The sequence below is a fragment of the Tachysurus vachellii genome, chromosome 20 (assembly GCF_030014155.1).
Source record: "Tachysurus vachellii isolate PV-2020 chromosome 20, HZAU_Pvac_v1, whole genome shotgun sequence".
Lineage (NCBI taxonomy): Eukaryota > Metazoa > Chordata > Actinopteri > Siluriformes > Bagridae > Tachysurus > Tachysurus vachellii.
The window spans coordinates 17577415-17599408 of record NC_083479.1 but is presented as its reverse complement, the minus strand read 5'-3'; the positions used below and the strand labels follow the sequence as shown (position 1 = coordinate 17599408).

The window sequence follows — 21994 nt, the reverse complement described above, 5'->3', positions numbered from 1 at the left end:
CCAGTGGAAAGTTTCCGGAAATTTCACCCTACGTGTGAGCAAACAATTTAAACCTGGAGTCAAAAATAACATGCGGATAAATTAACTGTCGCTAATTGTGTAAGTTTACAAATCGAATTGAATATGTAATCAGGTTTAATCAGATACACTAGCCATTAGTCCACCTTTATCCCCCCCACGGACTTCCCACGCTTCGCTTTTGTGCCTATTCATGCATATTCATGACCTGGAGAATGGAGCGTGTTGCGTTTCTATATGCTCATTGCTTAAATTGCGTATACACCAGTTTACACCAGATCATGATGCAGAAAGGGGAATGAAAACACAAACAGCTTAGAGAGAGTCGTTTGTTTGCTTGGCTCGTTTGAATTTTTCTTGGCTGAAGATTCAGTCAGAGCTTGACAAGTTCAGCTGCCAGAGACGGAAGCGGACGAAGGCCGTCTCGATCGGCTCGTGCTTGTGAGTTTGTTAATGTTTGATACGATTTGATTCGTTAAGGTAAGAGTTAAAGTTGGGAGTGGAGTTAGTGTTAATACAGTTTCTTATTTATCTATTTGTATGAACTTAAACCGAATTTGAATGTGGAATCCATGTTGATTTCTCAACGTTCAAGTTTTGTAATGGCTGACAGTCAACTCAGTACACACGCACACACACACACACACGCACACGCACACGCACACACACATATAGAAATATATGATCAGCTCTTAGGTGTTTTTAACACTGAGCATGTTTGTTAAGGTCTGATTCTGAGTCTGCTTGTTCCTTTTGTCCCCACAGTGTTGAGATGATTTCAGACTCACTTGATTCTCTTGAACCTCGGTGTATTTGTGTTCATCTTACATCATCATAACGTACATAGAGAACACAACCATATTGACTCACCTTATTATTATTATTTTTTTTCTATTACAGAGTAAGGCGTCTCACCTCATCTCTTCTGTCTCACAGCGTTCTCCTGTCACTCGTGCATCACACGTGTTGTCGAAACGAATGATGTCGTCATCGTCTAAAACGCGTGCAGGTTGCTTTACTTCATGAACAAGATCGGATCCGAGGAAGAGTTGCGTTCACATTCATGAGAATTGCATCATGGTTCCAGTGCAACCGAACTCACACCACCTCCTACAAGAAGTCTCAGGTTCTGGTATCGTGCTGCACGTTCTGGTCCGAGTGACAGTTTTTAACATGGGCAGTGTATCATGTGAGCCGTGATCTGTTTCAGACTAAACTGAAAGCCTCCTTAATTTCAGTTTCACTGTACTAATACTTATCAGCATTCACTTTGCTGTACTCCATTATCAGCGACTCGTGGGACCGTATTCAAACTTGATGAATTACCCATACGTACTTTCAACTTCCGACAGAAAGACAACACCTCAATGATGTGTGTGAGTGTTAAAAAGTGACGATGTATAATGCAGCTTTAACGAAAACGTCCGTCTTAACCCAAGAAAATAATGAGTATTTATATAACCAAAGCATTTGATTTGTTTTTGTGGATCGTTTTTTCCCTTCAAGCTCGGGATTAGATCTGCTAATAAATCATCAAGGTTTACAAAGAGGCAAATGCTAAAAATATTCGAATCCGATGCCATTTTTTACACAACAGAATGTAAAGCTGCTAAACCTTCAAGCCTTTATTCTTGTCTTAATAAGTGCGAATAAGTCTCTGCTTAATAAAAAAAAAGGCAAAAAAAAAGTTGCCTGCTCAATCAATCATTTACTCACACACACACACACATGCATGCACGCACACACACACACACACACATACACACTGAGCTTAAGGCTTTATGTGACACAAATATTAATGGGATACTGAGAAGCTGCTCCCCAGGACTGTAGCCTTACAGCAAAACACATGCCATAACAATATTCAAAATTAACACACTGTTTAGTTAAATATAAACTCTCCTACCTGAAATAATAGAAGCAAGTCGGAATTCATCAGAGAAATGCATCGGCTCGTAGGGGGATGTCTCGTAAAGTTCTTCTCCTGTAAATACAAACAAGCACATTTTTTAATTACCAGAAGATTCTACCAGAAAGCTGGAACGCTAGACTTAGCATGTTTCAAGATGTTTTAGACATTAAACCCTGCGAGATGTGCAGTTACAGTAAAGTAATCAGTGACGTGGTGCTGTGAAGCGGCCTGGTGTGAGGTGAAGTGACTAACATCATCGCATCTTGAAGTTTTTTTATTCCTCTTATACCATTTTCTTTTCTTTTTCCCCAGTACACCGTTAGTCCATTCAATGAGCAGAATGAAAATAGACTCATGAGATTTCTTTAATCAGTATAAATAAAGGAATGATTTTCTGGCTGATCTGAAATGAGTCAGGACTCTGTTGGCTTTCAATGTGAGACGTGTGCTTTTCTCTCTGTTGATAGCATTACGCTGCATTTTAGCGGTCGATGATAAACGCCTTCGTATTTTAGATGCTTATGAGCAACAACTTGGGGAAGAAATGGGTTTAATATCAACATTTACTTTGAAGATACAAACATATGTGTGAAAATAAAAATTCTGAATAAAAATGAAAATATTGCTCCAAAAACTGAAATACTTATGAAACACTACAAATTCAGTCATTTTCACATGAGCTTCATATTAACACTACTTTAGATTGGGACATGACAAAGACATTCAATGATCACCCTAAAAACAGGCATTTTTTGGAAAATAATGAAATAATGACACATCATACTTCCATTTATATTGATGTTAAATGCTGTGGAACATCCAAAAACTTGTAAGTAATCATAATACACAGCAAAGTGTCCCCAGTTCTTTCCCCAGAGTGATTATCCCATGTTGGAAAACTTCCTGTTACGAAGTGGTGACACTAAAGTCTCCTTCCTTAAATGTTAAATACGGCTCACAAAAAAACCTCAACATTGTATGATGTTGTATGTATCTTTTTATTAGGTCACAAAACAGATAACGGGCCTTCGATTTTTTACAATTCCTACAAGTTCTATAGCTGTATACTGTAAACCAGGTGTGGCTTCTGCTTGGTTGGAATGAAAACCTGCACCCACACCAGCCCTTTCCAGATAAGATTAGGCACCGCTGGTATAAACAATAATGAACTAGAACGAGTGCATTAATATTAATCCTGTGATTTGGCTGACGGAACTACTTTCAGAGAAAAATGAATCAAAATGTTCTAAAAAATTACCAAGAATTTCACCTGCTTTGTGTTATATTAAGGAGTTTTATAACGTTCATGTTGTGTCATGTTGTATCTCTAGATTTTACGTCAATATATATTGCAGAATCAGCCTTAAAATGTAACCGTCTTAAAACAGATGAGAACAAAAGCTGTTATATGAAAAATAATCTGGCAGTTGATGGACCACAAGAACAAATCATTTGACCCAAAGTTTAAATGTACTGTTTAAAAAAAACAACACAATAATTCATGCTATATTGTATAACAAAATCCAAACAATGCATGGGCTATACTTCAAATTATAGTAAAGTAAAAATTCTTCACAGATATAAAAGCTGTCACTGTTAACGGCCAAATTCCTGACAAGAACATTCACCGTGACGAAATATTAGGCGAGTGTTCGCTGCTCCCTTAGCGTTAGTGCTTTAAAGTGTAAGGGTTAGTGGTAGAAAAGTCACAAATTAGTCCCTCTGTGGTGAATTACATCACCTTCATCATCCAGATATACAACAGAGACGGAAGAAAAAATAAAGTTCTGGAAAAGTACCAGATTTCACACAGTGTAAAAATAAAACCTTTTAAAATCTGCTCATTTGACATCGCCTTGGTGTGTAGAAAATGACGTATGGCACATGTTTAATGATTTCTTGGCTGTGAGTCTGATCTAAAGTGCGTCGTGCGCGAGACGTGTGTTTTTCCCTCCGTTGATAACCTCACGCTGTATTTTAGCGGTTGAAGATAAACGCCGTCAAATTTTAGATGCTTATGAACAAGAACTTAGGGCATCACAGACAGCAATGGAATAGAAACAATCATTTTAAGATAGAAAATGGATCAAAATATTCTAATGTGAGAATTCAAGACCAAAGAATGGAGCACGGTCAGTATTTTATGCTAAGCAATGCATCGAGTGAGCAGAAAAACCACGCGGGGATATCGTACAGTACTATTGAGGTTACAATTGGCTGATAAGAGTAAGGTCCGCCCTGAGACACGTGATATACGGCAAAGGATGCTTTGTACTGGAATCAAATCATTTGAAAAAAGTGCTAAATGTCCAGTTATAGATATGGCTAGGATACAGTAATTTTTGAGTCTGGTTCCTCTCAAGATTTTTTCCTCATATCGTTTTACCACCGTCAGCTCTGGCTTAATCATTAGGAATAAATATGAATAACGTTTTAAAACTTGGTCATTTTCCGATTTTTTTTTACTTTTTGTAAATCTGCTTTGCGACAACATCCACTGTTAAAATTTCAATACAGATAAAACTGAATCGAATTGAACAGTTGTATGTCAACAAGAATGAATGATAGCTATCGGATCAGAGAAAACACTTGAAGTGACCAGGTGTAAAAAGGCCCTATTTGATTTTTAACTTATGCTTTCACTATCTGATTTGTTAAAACTGTTCCATTTACATTAGGCCACGTAAATGCGTCTCGGCGAATCGGATATCAATCTGATCTTTCTACTCCCGCCCAAAATACAAATATATTTTACCTCATTTCCAGGGTAACTGAAACAGAACACACTTTGGTGTTTGCGGTTTTCAGAATGCAATCAAAGAGAAGATGAAAAAACTCGTTACGACGGTTATGCTACAAAAGCAGCATTTACTGTTTGCTGCATTTTCGCTGGCAGCAGCAGCGCATTTTAAGACCCGACGAGACGCCTGGGTGAAAGATCACTTGTGAGTGACGTACTTCCGTTTGGGAGGAGTATAGCGCTGACGTATGTGGCTTGAACAACCACATTCATTTACACCTGTCCAGTTTCATCTGAAATGCGTCCCAGACCACCTCCTGAAGTGGTTTGAACCGTCGGATTTATATCCGTCTCCAAAACGTTTCGGAGGGCATTTAGACCTGGTCTTTTTACCATCGGATAGCTATCGGATCACAGAAAACGCATGAAGTGACCAGGTGTAAAAAGCCCCATACAGAACTGCACAACAACACAACAACAATAAAGATTAATTTGTCACCAGATGTATTAACCATCTTGCTTTACAACAAAAAATGTAACGTAGCTAGAACAAACTTTGTGAGTCACTTCTGAGTGCAGGTGTTACGTTCCAAGGGAAAGTGCAGGAACAATAACATCATGTAGTAGTTTGATTGGGTCAAAATGATGGTGACAGGACAGGGGGTAAAAAAGGTAGGACTATGCTTTAATGATCCACATACAAGGTTTCTGAAAACACATAAGGATTCGGGAAACAATAGACGCAGAAGTCAACTAACTGATTAAACTATGCTAAATTAACCCCGAAACTACGATGTCTATACTACATAATCAAACTTCTACATGGTGCAATATAAGTTCATACACAATCTTGTCTGTTCTCGGGGAACAAGACGTGACAGAGACACACAAACAAACATGGACAACGAATAGCTAACAAATGCTAACAGAGCTAGCAAATTCTAGCAAGTCTATCAGAGTCTAGCAGGGTTAACAAGGCTTGCAATGCTAACAACGGCTAGCAAGGCTAACAGAAGGTACACTGAAGGTAGAAGATAACAGCAGGATCACTGTTTAAATGTGCAGGATTATTCACTTCCTTATTTGAGAATGCAAAAAAAAAGAAATTAATAGCACACAACACTCTGGATTCATGACCTCTCGATGGGGTTGGGATGGGAAGCGCAGTTTCTCGTTCAACAAACTTAATGAAAAGCAAGAATGTGCTCAGTACTACAGGCACTTCATCCATCCAGTCAAGATCAATGTTGTATGAAAAGAAATAAACAGGTTGGGTTTAGGTTCAGGTTACAAATGAATTCTCGCTAAAAACAGCTTCATTTCAAACAGGTGTCGCCCCTTAACACTCTGCCGCCTCCACTCCAACCCGCCCTGTACGAATGATCGCAGTTTAATTATCATACGTAACAAGCAATTATCTCTAAATCATGCTGGATTTAGAGTCCGTATTTATCCTCTCGGTTTCTTCTTTACAAATTCTCACCGTTTCCTTCTGCGCGGCTCAGACGACGTTTAACATATGGCAGCGTTTTGCTCATCGTCCCTTGTCGGCTTTGATTTGCTTCGTTTATTTATTTATTTATTCACTCTGCCCCTCTCGTCACAACTGATCCGTCACGTTTGTTACGACACGGTCGAGAGAGATACAAGAACGGCGATTCTTAGCACCCGTGAGATGATCGACATCGTCAGTGTCTGTTCCAAATTGTTCAGGGGTCACAATATTAACAGCAGTCTAATGTTTGAAACTGTGACATTAGTTATTTGATAGCGTGTTTGCATTAACGTTAACACACACAACTTTAGTGTGTGTGTCTGTGCGAGTGAAGGCAGGTGACTGCTGATAGAAGTGAGAAGGTTAATGAGGAACAGTTGACGATCCAGAGGCACGTGTCTGGATCTGCACTTCAGAGTTAAATTAGACCTCCTTCGGTCCCGAGATTAGAGTAAAATTAGAGTAAAACAAGTCCAGCTGTTGTACCGTTTTACAGAAATTGTACTTGTACAACTGGCTACTACTTTTTAATCTCCCTCGAAGGCAAAGAGAGACACAATTTTCTCATGTTACATTAGGTTTTTTTCCCCCCGATATTTTTCTGTGCTATATCTCAAATAGTGAAATTCAAGACTGACTGCGTCAGGATCAGAAGGCAAAGCTGGAAACAAGAGCAAACATTTTATAGTGTCAAATGCAAACAAACAGACAAAACTGTGTCAACAATGATGATGATGACAACAATAGCAACAGTAATGTCAATGACAACAACAAAGCAGCTCATTCCACAGAGACAGCCCTTTTAGATGTCTCTGAGAAACTACATGCTGCTAGATCAGCCAATCTCTCATCCGTCCTTATCCTCCTTGACCTTTCAGCAGCGTTTGATACGGTCAACCATAAGACTCTCTTAGCCACCCTCAGGAGTCTTGGGATTTGCGGATCAGCTTGGGAATGGTTCGCTTCCTACCTGGAAGGACGCTCATATCAGGTAACATGGAGGGGAGTGACATCTGCTCCACGTACACTCTCCACTGGCGTCCCACAAGGCTCAGTACTTGGTCCTCTTCTTTTCTCCCTGTATACTCACTCTCTTGGTGAAGTTATTTCCTCACATGGGTTCTCTTACCACTGCTATGCTGATGATACACAACTTATCTTCTCTTTTCCACCCGCAGATGCCACAGCTTCTGACCGGATCTCTGCATGTCTGGCAGAAATTTCATCATGGATGACTGCTCATCAGTTAAAGCTTAATCCTAGCAAAACTGAGCTGCTCTTCATCCCAGGTGATTCATCCCCAGGTCATGATCTTGCTGTATCCTTGCACAACGATCTGATCTCCCCTTCAGCCACAGCTCGCAACCTTGGGGTAACCATGGACAATCAACTGTCCTTTTCCTCCCATGTTGCTAATGTGACTCGCTCATGTCGGTTTCTTCTCTACAACATTAGAAGGATTCGACCATTTCTGTCCACACAGGCTGCTCAGGTACTTGTTCAGTCTCTTGTCATTTCTAGACTGGATTACTGCAATGCACTGCTGGCAGGTCTACCTATGAACGCAATCCGTCCTCTGCAAATGATCCAAAATGCAGCTGCCCGGCTTGTTTTCAACCTGCCAAAGTTCTCGCATACCACCCCGCTGCTGCGATCCCTCCACTGGCTTCCGGTAGCTGCACGCATCAGATTCAAAACACTGATGCTGGCCTACAAAGCCAAAAATGGACCAGCTCCCTCTTACCTCAAAGCCCTCATAACTCCTCGCACTGCACCCCGCACCCTCCGATCTACCAGCACTGCTCGACTGGTTCCACCATCTCTCAGGGTAAGAGGCAAGTATACTACAAGACTCTTCTCTGTACTGGCACCAAGGTGGTGGAACGAACTTCCCCTAGAGGTCCGGACAGCTGAGTCACTGGCTATTTTCAAGCGGCGGTTGAAGACCTACTTATTCAGGAAACACTTCAACTAGCACTTCTTCATTATCTTTTGCATTTTTAAAAAAAAAAAAACACCTTTGACACTTTCATTGTAACTTTGAACAAATGTTTTAAACTCATGGTATCTTAAGTATGTAACTTAGTGAGCCAGCATTAATGTATTCAATGTTAGAGATTTAAGCACTTATGTACGTCGCTCTGGATAAGGGCGTCTGCCAAATGCTGTAAATGTAAAATGTAAAATGTAAACAATGATGATGACAACAACAGTGAAAAAAAACCCAATAATGACAATGACAACAACAACGATTATGATGACCACAATGATGATGACAACATTAAAGGCAATGACAACAATGACGATAACAACAATAGTGACAGCAACAATATCAACAACAACGATGATGAAACCATAGTGACAACAACAATTACGACAATTAAAACGATGATGATGACAACAGTGATAAGAACAACAATAATGACAATGACAACAATGATTATAATGACAACAGTGACAACAATAACGACAATGACAACAATGATTATAATGACAACAGTGACAACAATAACGACAATAACAACAATGATTATAATGGCAACAGTGACAACAATAACGACAATAACAACAATGATTATAATGACAACAGTGACAACATTAACGACAATGACAACAATGATTATAATGACAACAGTGACAACAATAACGACAATGATTATAATGACAACAGTGACAACAATAACGACAATAACAATGATTATAATGACAACAGTGACAACAATAACGACAATAACAACAATGATTATAATGACAACAGTGACAACAATAACGACAATAACAACAATGATTATAATGACAACAGTGACAACAATAACGACAATAACAACAATGATTATAATGACAACAGTGACAACAATAACGACAATGATTAATGACAAGTGACAATGACAACAATGATTATAATGACAACAGTGACAACAATAACGACAATAACAACAATGATTATAATGACAACAGTAACAACAATAATGACAATGACAACAATGATTATAATGACAACAGTGACAACAATAACGACAATAACAACAATGATTATAATGACAACAGTGACAACAATAACGACAATAACAACAATCATGATAATGACAACAATAGTGACAACGACAATTACAATAATGACAACAACAATAATGAAGACAACAACTGTGACAACAAAAACAATGATAACAAAACACGTGTCAACAAATATGACAACGACAACATTAACAACAATGATGACACCAACAGCAAGAATGAAAACAACAAACAATGATGACAACAGCAACAACAATAAATCGTTGCAGAATATCAGAGCAGGAAATACTAGAAATGAAGCAGTTCAGCTGAAAGAGTCATGAGATGTTATAAAAGGAAATGACGACGAACGGCAGAGTGAATGACGATGTCACGAGCTTGTTTTTCATTCTCTTGAGATCTTCGATGCTGCTTCTTGTCATTTCTCTTGAATAGGACAGAAAAGGGTCAGATGGAAAAAAAGTGAATTTGAGTATCACATTTGCAAAAAGTGTGACGTTTTTAAAGGACGTTTGATGGAGAAAGTTTACAAACACTGAGGCTAAAGCCGTTCATGTCACGTGACCTCTGTTAAGCCTCTCTGTTAAAGAGATCATTTTAGTCACTTAATGCAGTATAGAAACCGTTTAGATAAGTAAGTGTGTGTGTTATTTTCTTACATCTGGAAGAAGTGTTATTTTCATATATCAGGACCATGCTGGACAATAACCATGACAGCGATTATAAATAATATTGTGAAATAAGTTTTATATTTATACTCTGCTATGCTGCTTGAGGACAATACACACACACACACACACACACATACACATACACACACAAAGCATTTCGACCAGCAGAGTGTGTAAAACGATTTTGACATCGCCCTTGGTGGTGACTTTGTCCGTTATTCTATTAAGAGCAGTGTGCCGTCTCAGGACATTTAAGAGTTCAGCAGATGGAGGGACCTTGAATGATGCCAAAATTAGATTCAGCACAGGGACACAGTCTCTTAAACCCCCCTATCTGTCATACCCATCTATTGTGTACACACGTTTTACCCTGTCGTTCGAGGAGTGCTGATAATCGTTTATATGACGTGGGGACATTTACGACGTACAGTGTTTCATTCAGGACAAGGTTGCCTGCGTAGCGTTCCGCCAAGACGGTGTTTCTCAATCCTGGGGTTGATGTTTTCGTTCCTGTAAGTCAACCAGTATGTTCGTGTTCGGGTTTGTTAGTCAGTTGATGAGCTGAATCAGATTTTTAGAGCAGGGAAAGCCTCGAAATGTGCAGGACTTCAGACTGAAGACTTGAGAACGTCAGATATTTTAAAGCTAACTTGATAACGCACTGATTCAGAGAAAATGTGTAAGAATTGAACTATTTGTATTTGTTTATACCACAATATGGTTCCCACTTACTCTAATACAATAACTTTCTAACACAGATTGCTATATATTTTAAAACAAACAAACAAAAAAAAACTTCCAGGATTCAGGATCCAAGATTTATGTTATCATATTAACTTAACACTTACAACATAGAGAGACTGCTGAGGGGACGATGTCTGCTGTTTATATCTACAGTACTATCATGGAAGTCTCATCGGCACTTGACTATAAACCCCAGCACCCAGTCGCACATCACACTCACCTGCGTCCCGTTTCACTCGATGTCTAATTCTCAAGGCTTTGTTGCTATCAAGTTTGCTAATATACAAAACCTACTATATATTATTATGGTTTTGTTTCAACTCGTGGTATTAGTTGTCGCTTTGCACCATTGCTGATAAAAGATACACGACTGAATCATTTAAGATCAACTGATGATGTTTAGGTGTTTGTTCTCCTTTCTCTTTTTTTCTCCAGAAAGATTTACAATAAAATCTGGACCTGTGTCTGTCTTCACCTCCGATCATGACAGTAAGTTATAGCAGGAACTGGGAAGTTTTGCAGACTTGTAATAAATAAATAAATAAATAAATAAATAAATAAATAAATAAACATTTAGCCTTGACAGGTTTAAGATGAAAAATGATGGTGTCTACTAGTGTACACTGGAAAAATAATCATGAAATGACTCACTCAATAGTAAAAGAATTTTAGCGATAAACCTTTTCTATTAACGCCATTACTTTTTTGTTTGGATTCTTATCACTAGGTAGATGAGATGTTTTTAAAAATAACGTGTTAATTTTAGGAAATATTTTAGAAAAAGACCAAATAGTTCATTAAATTGTGAAAAAGTTCAAACTATAAGAATGAAACACTTCAGTAAGAGGCAGGGGTTTTGCTGTAAGACAATTTTTCCACAACACGATGCAGGTTTCGTTGAAATAAATGTACACTTTTAAATGAATTGAAATAGCTGTTTGTCTTATTATTATTATTATTATTATTAATATTATTATTATTATTAGTATTATTATAATTATTCAAGAAAATCAAGCAAATTCAAATATAGTATAAACCATTAGAGGGCTTTGTTGGAATGACACCAATAATTATTTTCAATATCAATTTTTTGTGATGTTTTTGTTGTCCTTCTGCTGCTCCCTGATCAGCATCACCACAGTGCATCATCTGATCTGCATATTTTGATTTTGGCACAGGTTTTATGCCGGATGTCCTTCCTGACGCAAGCCTCCCACTTCATCCGGATTTGGGACCGGCACTGAGAGTTAACCCCTTAGTAGCCGTGTCAGTTCCCTGCCCGGGAATTGAGCCCAGGCTACGGCGGTGCGAGCGCGGGATGCTATAATTATAATAATTATTATTATAAAATCAACCCCTAAATGATTCTACAAACAACCATCTGACATGGATTAACTGAACCCTTTAAAATAATAAAACTATACAGAGAACTGTTTCGAGATCCCATATATGAATAAAGTAACAGAACCATTTCCGGGTCTCTACAGAACCAAGAACATGTGAGTGAAATATCTTCAATCTAAACATGTTGTTAATTCAGTTCAGAAAAGGGCTCTGTAAGTGAAAATAAGTGCAAAATAATATTAATATATAAATATAAAATAAAGGCAGGCAACATTTTGGGACAGCAATATTATAAGAGTAATATTGGCAATAAATAAGAGGCATGGATGGTGTCATTTGCAGCTGAAGGCTTCTGAATAGATGTAATGTGCTGACAGATGAGCTGCTTGATTTATAGCCTCTCATTTGCTACAGCTGACATCGAGCTGAGAGAAACGCAGAGGGATGGTAGGTGTGTATAAGATAAACGAGCTCCTAATATATAAATATAAACTCCACATTTTTAGAATGATTTAACCTTTTATCGCAGTTTATTATTTTTTCGTTTCTTTTTTTTTCCCCTGATAAAGCCGAACGAGTCGACAAATCCGTTTCGTTCCGTCGTTTCAGCTTCACGGCTGCAAACAAACTACAAATATGCAATCCGAGATTGGATCGAGAGAACAGACGTCATAGCGTACGTGGTTCGAGGAAAGCTGCGTTTCTCACCGGTTACATTATTTAAGTCTGACGCACTATAATCCTGCGAACGGGGCAGAACTTTCTTTGTAGATTTCCAGAGATACAGAGCGAACCATCTCATAGCTTCGATCGCTACAAATCGTGAACAACAATAATTGTCGTGAACATTTTTCACGATTTTTGATCGTGAAAAACATGAACAAATTCCACAGATCAAAAAACAGTACGTCAAAATATCCTGCTTGTAGATCTGCAAAACTGCCATGTAGCCCAGAAGTGGCTTTTATTCTTTCTTTCTTACTTTTTTTTGTCTTCAATAAACCAGTTCTAAAAATGACTCTCCTACTTCTTGACTTTGAAACACACTTCATAAGGGCGTAATTGTCCTGAGGTGAGAGTGACGGCCTTCTTCACTCCTTCTTACTGCGACAATCAGGAATTTCACCCCCTTTTGTTTTGGGTTTGTTTGTCTGAAATGTTTTTCACATAAAAACAGAAAATATTGTCATAGAGCAAAATCCAGTTAGGTGACATGCCTAGAAATGAAATACTAAACAAACAAAGAAACAAAATACAAAGCGTGAGATACAGACGAATACCAAATACGAACACATAACGCGACAGAAATAAATTAGTAGTAATCAGAAGTAAATTAGTTTTCCACCGAGGCAGTTTGAGTGCTGGTTCGGAGCCAGAGCCTAATTTAGAACCAGTTCTTTCTTTTTCGACAGCCAAAGCACCGGCTCTGAACCAGGAAAAGTGGTCCTTAAGAACTGCTTGCGTCAGGGGCTGTGGGCGGGGCTGTGGGCGGGGCTACTGGTAGATAATGTACCTTAAGTATACTAATGTTTAATACACATTTACTTTACCGCAATATGATCAGTTATCAGCACACATGATAGTAGGTAGCTACTGTACATGCTAAGGCTAACTTTTTTCTGTGTTAATAATAAAATAACGTTATGTACTTTCTCGATTACAACCTCCGTTATACAAATTACATGGAGCTGCACGTACACGTTGGATTCGCCGCGCTTGGATGCCAATGTAGGCTCACAAAGCCATGAGCATTAACAGTAAAGCAACATCCACCATTGTTTGTGTTTGTGTTTGCCGCTGCTGCGCTAACGTTGCTGGGAAACGTGACACGTATACAGTGACATCAGACTCGGCTCTGTGACGGCTCTATAACCGATGGAAAGGCAAACCGGTTCTTAGAAGGTTCGCCAGTGGAACCAACTTTGAACCAGCACCAGCGCTAGCTCTGAACCAGCACCCGGTTCTTTTTGGTGGAAAAGGGGTAAAAGACACAGGAAACAGGGCCCTGTATTCACGAACATTCTCAGTGTAAAGAGTTTCTCCTAGTCATGTAAATTCTAAGAAATCCTTAGAAATGTGGTTTTATCTTAAAATGAAGGTAAAGATCTTAGCAAAGATAAAAGTTCTTCATAAAGCATCTTAGCCCTTTAAAGAGCTCCTAAGATCAAAAAGTGTTATTAGTAGTGAGGAGGACTTTTAAGAGGATTAAGAGTTTCTGTATCAGAGGAGAAAATGGTGAAGAGGGAGAAGAAATGTGTTGTATGTAATATTTAATAATGATAATGAGTTAATAAGATGATACAGATTAGATCGTGTAGGGATTATTTTTCTGACCAATCATATTAGAGATAACATCATCATTATATATATATATATATATATATATATATATATATATATATATATATATATATATATATAAAGTTATGACATAATGAAATGCCATAGAGGCAGAAATTATATAATTTATCTCCATGACATTTCTGTTCTGTGTCGGAGATGTTTACGTTTACATTTACGTTACATTTACGTTACATTTATAACATACAGATGTTAGCGCATCTCTAATATGATGACTTAAATATCTTAACATAGACACAAAGTGAAGGTTTATAATAGAGCAGATTTTAAAAGCGCTCCTTTTTTTTTATTGAACAACCAATCACAGTCTTCAAAACAATGTGTCACCTAGTAACAGGGTTAATCTCCGCCTCCTAAGATAAAAGTTGTTGTATTTCCTTCCTCAGAATTGCTCTGAGGTCCTGAATCACTCTTAAGAAACGATTTTTAGTTAGAAATGTTTAAGCTAAATTAGGAGCTCTCTTTTAGATCATACTTAGAGTGTTTATGTGTACGGGCCCAGGGCTGCAGAGGCAGGAAGGAAAACACATAGCAAAAAAAAAAACAAGGAAACTGCCAGAACGCCAGGCAGATTTTTATGACTGACCACCTTTTTTTAATGTATGAAAAATTTTAATTAAATCCCAGCAGCTGTTTTTTTCTTTTTAATAATCTAAATACGCCTACAACTATTCTCAACTATCTAGACATATCTTCAGCTCCATTTCCTTTGGTCTAATATTTATATCAGCAAATAAAACACATCATTATTCAATGTCTTGAATTGAATGAAATCCTCTGGTTTACTGGAATAGTGTAACGTCAATAGCTGTTTCCTCATCATGCTATATTACTGTACATTCACAGTCTTTAAAGTTTGTTAAAAATTCATCTCCTGCTCTAAAGGGACACGTGACCTGTACACCAGTCCTACAGAGACTCCGACCGCTCGCTTAAGTGCCCTATTATTCTTCCATGCTGTCGTTGTGCCCCCATGTTAATTACCTCTGACAATAAAGTCATTGTTTCTAATTATCCGCATCCTTGCGAAACACTAATTTTCTTCGTGTAGGTCAGAAGCCCTTGGAGGCACGTCAAGTTAAAGCCTGTGTAGTGCGTGTAGTGCGTTCGCTACTTTATGATGAACGCAGTCTTGTCATTTTTTGTTATGAAATCCCATAATTCCCTGCGGTTACTCTCCAAACAAGCTATGTGACAGATTAACACACAGAACTTTTAGAAGGAGAAATAGAATATGAAGTATATAATGAATAGCTTGTGTGGTTTGGGACGAAACCACAGAGGATCGCTAATGAGATGTTTCAGTAGTGTTTACGTGACCTGCTGTATAGAAAAGCCAAGGCTAAACCAAATCCTGTATTTGGACTCAATTATTTTCAAGTCTAATAAAAAAATACGCCGAACTGGAACCCAAATGAACAAGCTACGGTTCGGCTGTGACGGGATACTAGCAGAGGTCTGGTCAAAACGAAGAAAATGTGATGCACACACTCTTGGAAGAAACGGTTCTTTATAGGGTTCTACTACATGCTTCATATCAGGAACCTTCAAAAAAGTTCTATAGAGGTTCTGACCCTTTTAAACCTTTACAGGGTTTGTAGTAGCATGAAAAATATACATTTATATATAGATATTATATATAATGCAAATAAATGCAAAAAGCAAAAAAAAAAAAAAAAAAAACAAACACAAGATTTAGATTAAAGTATTCTTTGTGCCAAAATAATCCATTGCCTTTTCGGCAAGGGTTCTTTGGGTTCTGCATAGAATCTCAGCGAACATTTTTACATGCTGATCAAAGCTTGCCATGTTACCATCAAATGTCTAAATTGTTTGTTTATCAGTATTAAACCCTGTGTAGTGTGTGAAGTGTGTTACTGTACTTCTTGGTGATGTTTGTCATTTTTTTGAATGGAATTGAAATATTTGATATTATTTAACATCTTCCGTTCTGTTACTTAAACGTTCTTAATCAGGAACTCGAGCTCCATTTTCTGGCATTGTGCATTTTTGTCATCATGTATCTGTGTGTCCATCTGAGATTCTCATTAGCACACTAGTGCTTGAATGTTTGTAGGAGGTATATGGAATTATCGCTCTAACCAGGAGAGGATTAAACTGATTACATTTTGGACGCGATTCAAATGAGGTCAAAGTCACTGTAAGGTCGAAGATCTTTCTTCACCAGCTTCTTTCATACAAATTAAGACTGAAACAACTACAGTAGCTGTCAGTTTGCTTTGATTCATGTCTCTGTGCTGTGAAAGTCTGTGAAACCAGGTACAGATTATATTTCTTACTTGTGTCCTAAGCTGCGTCTTGATTCGTGTACTTCTACAATACAATAAAAGTGTCTACTCTTTTTGTGAACTTGCTCCTAAGTGAATAACTAAATGACTAACTGATTATCTGAAAGAGGTATTGACTGACTGACTGAATGACTGTCTTACTTACAGACAGACTGACTGACTCACTGACAGACTGACTGGCAGAAACACTGACAGACTGATTGACTCACTGACAGACTGATGGACTGACTGGCAGAAACACTGACAGACTGAATGACTAACTGACAGACTGATGGACTGACTGGCAGAAACACTGACAGACTGAATAACTAACTGACTCACTGACTGGCAGAAACACTGACTGACTGACTGGCAGAAACACTGACAGACTGTCTGACTCAATGACAAACAGACTGACGGACTGACTGGCAGAAACACTAACAGACTGAATGACTCACTGACTGACTGACTGGCAGAAACACTGACAGACTGACTGGCAGAAACACTGACAGACTGACTGACTCAATGACAAACAGACTGACGGACTGACTGGCAGAAACACTGACAGACTGATTGACTCACTGACAGACTGATGGACTGACTGGCAGAAACACTGACAGACTGAATGACTAACTGACAGACTGATGGACTGACTGGCAGAAACACTGACAGACTGAATGACTAACTGACTCACTGACTGGCAGAAACACTGACTGACTGACTGGCAGAAACACTGACAGACTGATTGACTCACTGAGAGACTGATGGACTGACTGGCAGAAACACTGACAGACTGAATGACTAACTGACTCACTGACTGGCAGAAACACTGACTGACTGACTGGCAGAAACACTGACAGACTGTCTGACTCAATGACAAACAGACTGACGGACTGACTGGCAGAAACACTAACAGACTGAATGACTCACTGACTGACTGACTGGCAGAAACATTGACAGACTGACTGGCAGAAACACTGACAGACTGACTGACTCAATGACAAACAGACTGACGGACTGACTGGCAGAAACACTAACAGACTGAATGACTCACTGACTCACTGACTGGCAGAAACACTGACTGACTGACTGGCAGAAACACTGACTGACTGACTGGCAGAAACACTGACAGACTGACTGACTGAAACACTTACAGACTGACTGACTGAAACACTGACTGGCTGTTTCTAGCTGGACTTACTGTTTTGTGGTTTTTTTATCTCTGTCTCTTTATTTGATTGAGTATGGTTCTGCCATTGTTGATGCTGCGAGTCTGTTATCTGAGCCCTCAGATGTTCTGTAACAATGATTTATGGATACACACACGCTTCAACATTCCGCACGTTACACTATCAACACCATGTCGTATCGAGATGTCTTTTAAAACATCGCTTTTAAAAATTATTTCAACTTTTGGATGCGCTTCCGAGGCTGACGTCTGAGCTCTCGCCAAACAGCTGTCTTTTTTTTTATTCTAGAAACTTATCTTTCTTCACTGTACTTACAGTACATACTACTACATATATACATATTACAGTTTATTCTTTAGTCGTCTACTACAACATCTGACAACCAGTAAGCTACAAATTTCCAAACTATATCCATATTTACAACTTCAAGGCCTCACACGATGGAATGAGCTTCACTCACTCACTCACTCATTTTCTACCGCTTATCCGAACTACCTCGGGTCACCGGGAGCCTGTGCCTATCTCAGGCGTCATCGGGCATCAAGGTAGGATGCACCCTGGACGGAGTGCCAACCCATCGCAGGGCACACACACCCTCTCATTCACTCACACAATCACACACTACGGACAATTTTCCAGAGATGCCAATCAATCTACCATGCATGTCTTTGGACCGGGGGAGGAAACCGGAGTACCCGGAGGAAACCCCCGAGGCACGGGGAGAACATGCAAACTCCACACACACAAGGCGGAGGCGGGAATCGAAACCCCCAACCCTGGAGGTGTGAGGCGAACGTGCTAACCACTAAGCCACCGTGACCCCCTGGAATGAGCTTCATTACTTTTTCATTTACAAGAAGAAGTAGCCTTTACAGCACACTCTACATTACAGCACGGTGAAATTATTTCTTTGCATATACCAACTTTGGAAGTTGGGGTCAGGTATGATACAGTGTCTCTGGAGCAGTGAGGGCTAGGGGACTTACTCAAGGGCCCATCAGTGGCAGTCGATCCTCGGATCAACAACCCAAAGTCTTAACCTCTTGAGCCACTACTGCTCACTCTAATAACATTTAATCCCTCTAATGTCCTCAGTCTTGCCCTGATATTTGCCCTGACACTTAATTTATATTTGTACCTCAGGTTAGCTAAACTTCTTCTTTATGCTGTTCACCTGAGTATGAAAAAAATAAAGTAGAACTGAATTGTTCCTCCTCCTCCTCCTTCTTCTTCTTCTTCTTCTTCTTCTTCTTCTTCTTCTTCTTCTTCTTCTTCTTCTTCCCAATCTAAAAAAATGTTTCTCTCTCTCTATCTTGCTGTATAAATTGTTCCTTAACAAACACAGCAGAAAATATAGTTCCATTAGTGACATAAACTCAAGCATTACACCACCCCATTGCCAATTCTGCCCAGATTTTCTACAGTCCCTCAGGCTATATGTTTGCACTTATTTCTATAATTTAACCACAATCTATTCAATTCATCCCTCAGAGACGCATGCATATGCAAGACTGACGTTTCATTTAATCTTTGTCTACTTCCTGTATTTTCTCGCTATGTCTCGGTCTCTACTGGCTGTTGTTCGAAATCTGTTTAAATTTGATTTTTCCAGCACATGCCACTGCAGTGTGTAAGGTTCAGGCAAAAAAAAAAAAATCTAATATTTGATTCACTCTGACCGGCCTGGAAGTCAACTGGGAGGTGAGAAATTTGCTGCAGCGCTCTCATGCTTTTTGATTTTGTTTGACAGATTGATCATTTTAAAAAAAATCACTTTTCCGAAACGCAAAATGTCATCTTGGTGCTGAGTGGCTAGAAGTGACACGGAGGAACGAGAGGTTGTGGAGGCTTCGGCACATTTCTGTGAACAGTTTAAAGAAGAGGTTGTCAGAAAGATTGGAGTTTCGGATGGTAGCTTGTAAGAAAAAAAATCATTCAAAAATATTGTTTTTGTAACCGTGTCTAAAGAAATGATGTGTGTTTTTTGATGTTACGAGTTTATACAGCAGGGTGGTGTGATGCAGTCTGTTTAAAATTACTCCAAAAAAAATTAAAGACCCTATACATTTGATCCATTTCTAGTTAGATTTAATGCTGCGACTTCATGTCAGTCAGTCACATGTCTCTTAATCAGTCAGTCAGTCAGTCAGTCAGTGTTTCTGTCAGAAAGTCGCCTAGTCAGTATTTTAGCCAGTCGGACCATCAATGTTTCTGTCAGACAGTCAGTCAGTCAGTATTTCTGCCAGTCCATCAGATAGGGTTTCAATCAGTAAGTATGTCAGTGTTTCTGCCAGTCAGTCAGTCAGTCAGTCCATCAGTCAGTGGGTGAGTCAGTCAGTCAGTCAGTCAGACTTTGTCAGTCATTCTTTCAGTCATTCAATACTTCTCTCAGTCTATCAGTCAGTCAATCAGTCAGTCAGTCAGTGTTTCTGCCAGTCAGTCAGTCAGTCAGTGTTTCTGTCAGACAGTCGCCCAGTCAGTATTTTAGCCAGTCGGACCATCAAAGTTTTTGTCAGACAATCAGACAGTCAGTCAGTCAGTATTTCTGCCAGTCCATCAGATAGGGTTTCAATCAGTCAGTCAGTCAGTGTTTCTGCCAGTCAGTCAGTCAGTCAGTCAGTCAGTCCATCAGTCAGTGGGTCAGTCAGTCAGTCAGACTTTCAGTCATTCAATACTTCTCTCAGTCTATCAGTCAGTCATTCTTTCAGTCATTCAATACTTCTCTCAGTCTATCAGTCAGTCAATCAGTCAGTCAGTCAGTCAGACTTTGTCAGTCATTCTTTCAGTCATTCAATACTTCTCTCAGTCTATCAGTCAGTCAATCAGTCAGTCAGTCAGTGTTTCTGTCAGACAGTCGCCCAGTCAGTATTTTAGCCAGTCAGACCATCAAAGTTTTTGTCAGACAATCAGACAGTCAGTCAGTCAGTATTTCTGCCAGTCCATCAGATAGGGTTTCAATCAGTCAGTCAGTCAGTGTTTCTGCCAGTCAGTCAGTCAGTCAGTCAGTCAGTCAGTGTTTCTGTCAGACAGTCGCCCAGTCAGTATTTTAGCCAGTCGGACCATCAAAGTTTTTGTCAGACAATCAGACAGTCAGTCAGTCAGTATTTCTGCCAGTCCATCAGATAGGGTTTCAATCAGTCAGTCAGTCAGTGTTTCTGCCAGTCAGTCAGTCAGTCAGTCAGTCAGTCCATCAGTCAGTGGGTCAGTCAGTCAGTCAGACTTTCAGTCAGTCATTCTTTCAGTCATTCAATACTTCTCTCAGTCTATCAGTCAGTCAATCAGTCAGTCAGTCAGTGTTTCTGCCAGTCAATCAGTCAGTCAGTCAGTGTTTCTGCCAATCAATCAGTCAGTCAGTCAGTGTTTCTGCCAGTCAATCAGTCAGTCAGTCAGACAGTCAGTGTTTTTGTCAGACAGTCAGTCAGTGTTTCTGTCAGCCAGTCATTCAATCATTTAGTCATTCATTCAGGCATCCAGTGTATTTATCAGTCTATCAGCCAGTCAGGGTTTCTGTCAGTCAGTCAGTCATTCATTCAGTAAGTGTTTCTGTCAGTCAGTGTTTCTAGTGTGCTGTTATAAGACAATAATAAATCTTAGGGTAGTGTGATCTGGCCTGAAAAAAATGTGCAAAATCCCCAAAGGTTCAGATCAATGCAATACACAGATATCCATGTTGCATTACACAGTTAAGTGAAACATCTTAAAAAAAAGGTACTGTAACTGAGGCTTTTCAATTAACGAGAGTAGATGAAGGGACAGTGAGGAAAGAAGGAGTGGAAGATCTAATAACATGGATTTAGTAGGGAATATGGAGGTCAAGAAGAAGCAGGATTACTCGGGGCTTTTGAAGTCAATATGCTGCTTTATTTGGAGCCAGTGCTGATTTTGTAGTACAAGTGTAACAATGTGTTGGGATTCAGTGTTGGTAAGAAACGAGGCAAAGGTCTGGACTATCTAAAGCTTGTGGAGCTCACAGATGTTAGCTTCAGATCTGGCTTAAAGTAAAACTGAGAAATTCAAAGCTCAAATCCATGTTAAAAGTTTTAGCCTTTGTCCTTTGCACCAATTATACGTTAGCTCATGTGGTTTGCTCGAGTGGTCATTAATGCACTTCATGTGGTAGAGTTTCAAAACTGTATTTACATTGCGCTATAACTTGGCACTCATCCACTCAGAGAAAAATGCTGTCATTGTCAGTAAAGTGTTCTTTAAAATAAAA

At 39.1% G+C, this 21994-nt stretch overlaps 1 protein-coding gene across 1 annotated transcript in view; it reads right to left on the bottom strand.

Annotated features, from left to right (window-relative positions):
• Positions 1 to 21994, bottom strand: part of gfra2b (GDNF family receptor alpha 2b) — a 107727-nt gene that overhangs the window by 59090 nt on the left and 26643 nt on the right. The window contains exon 3 of the mRNA XM_060896392.1: positions 1925 to 2002. Coding sequence (XP_060752375.1) covers positions 1925 to 2002 — 78 coding nt within the window. The remainder of the gene's footprint in view (positions 1 to 1924; positions 2003 to 21994) is intronic.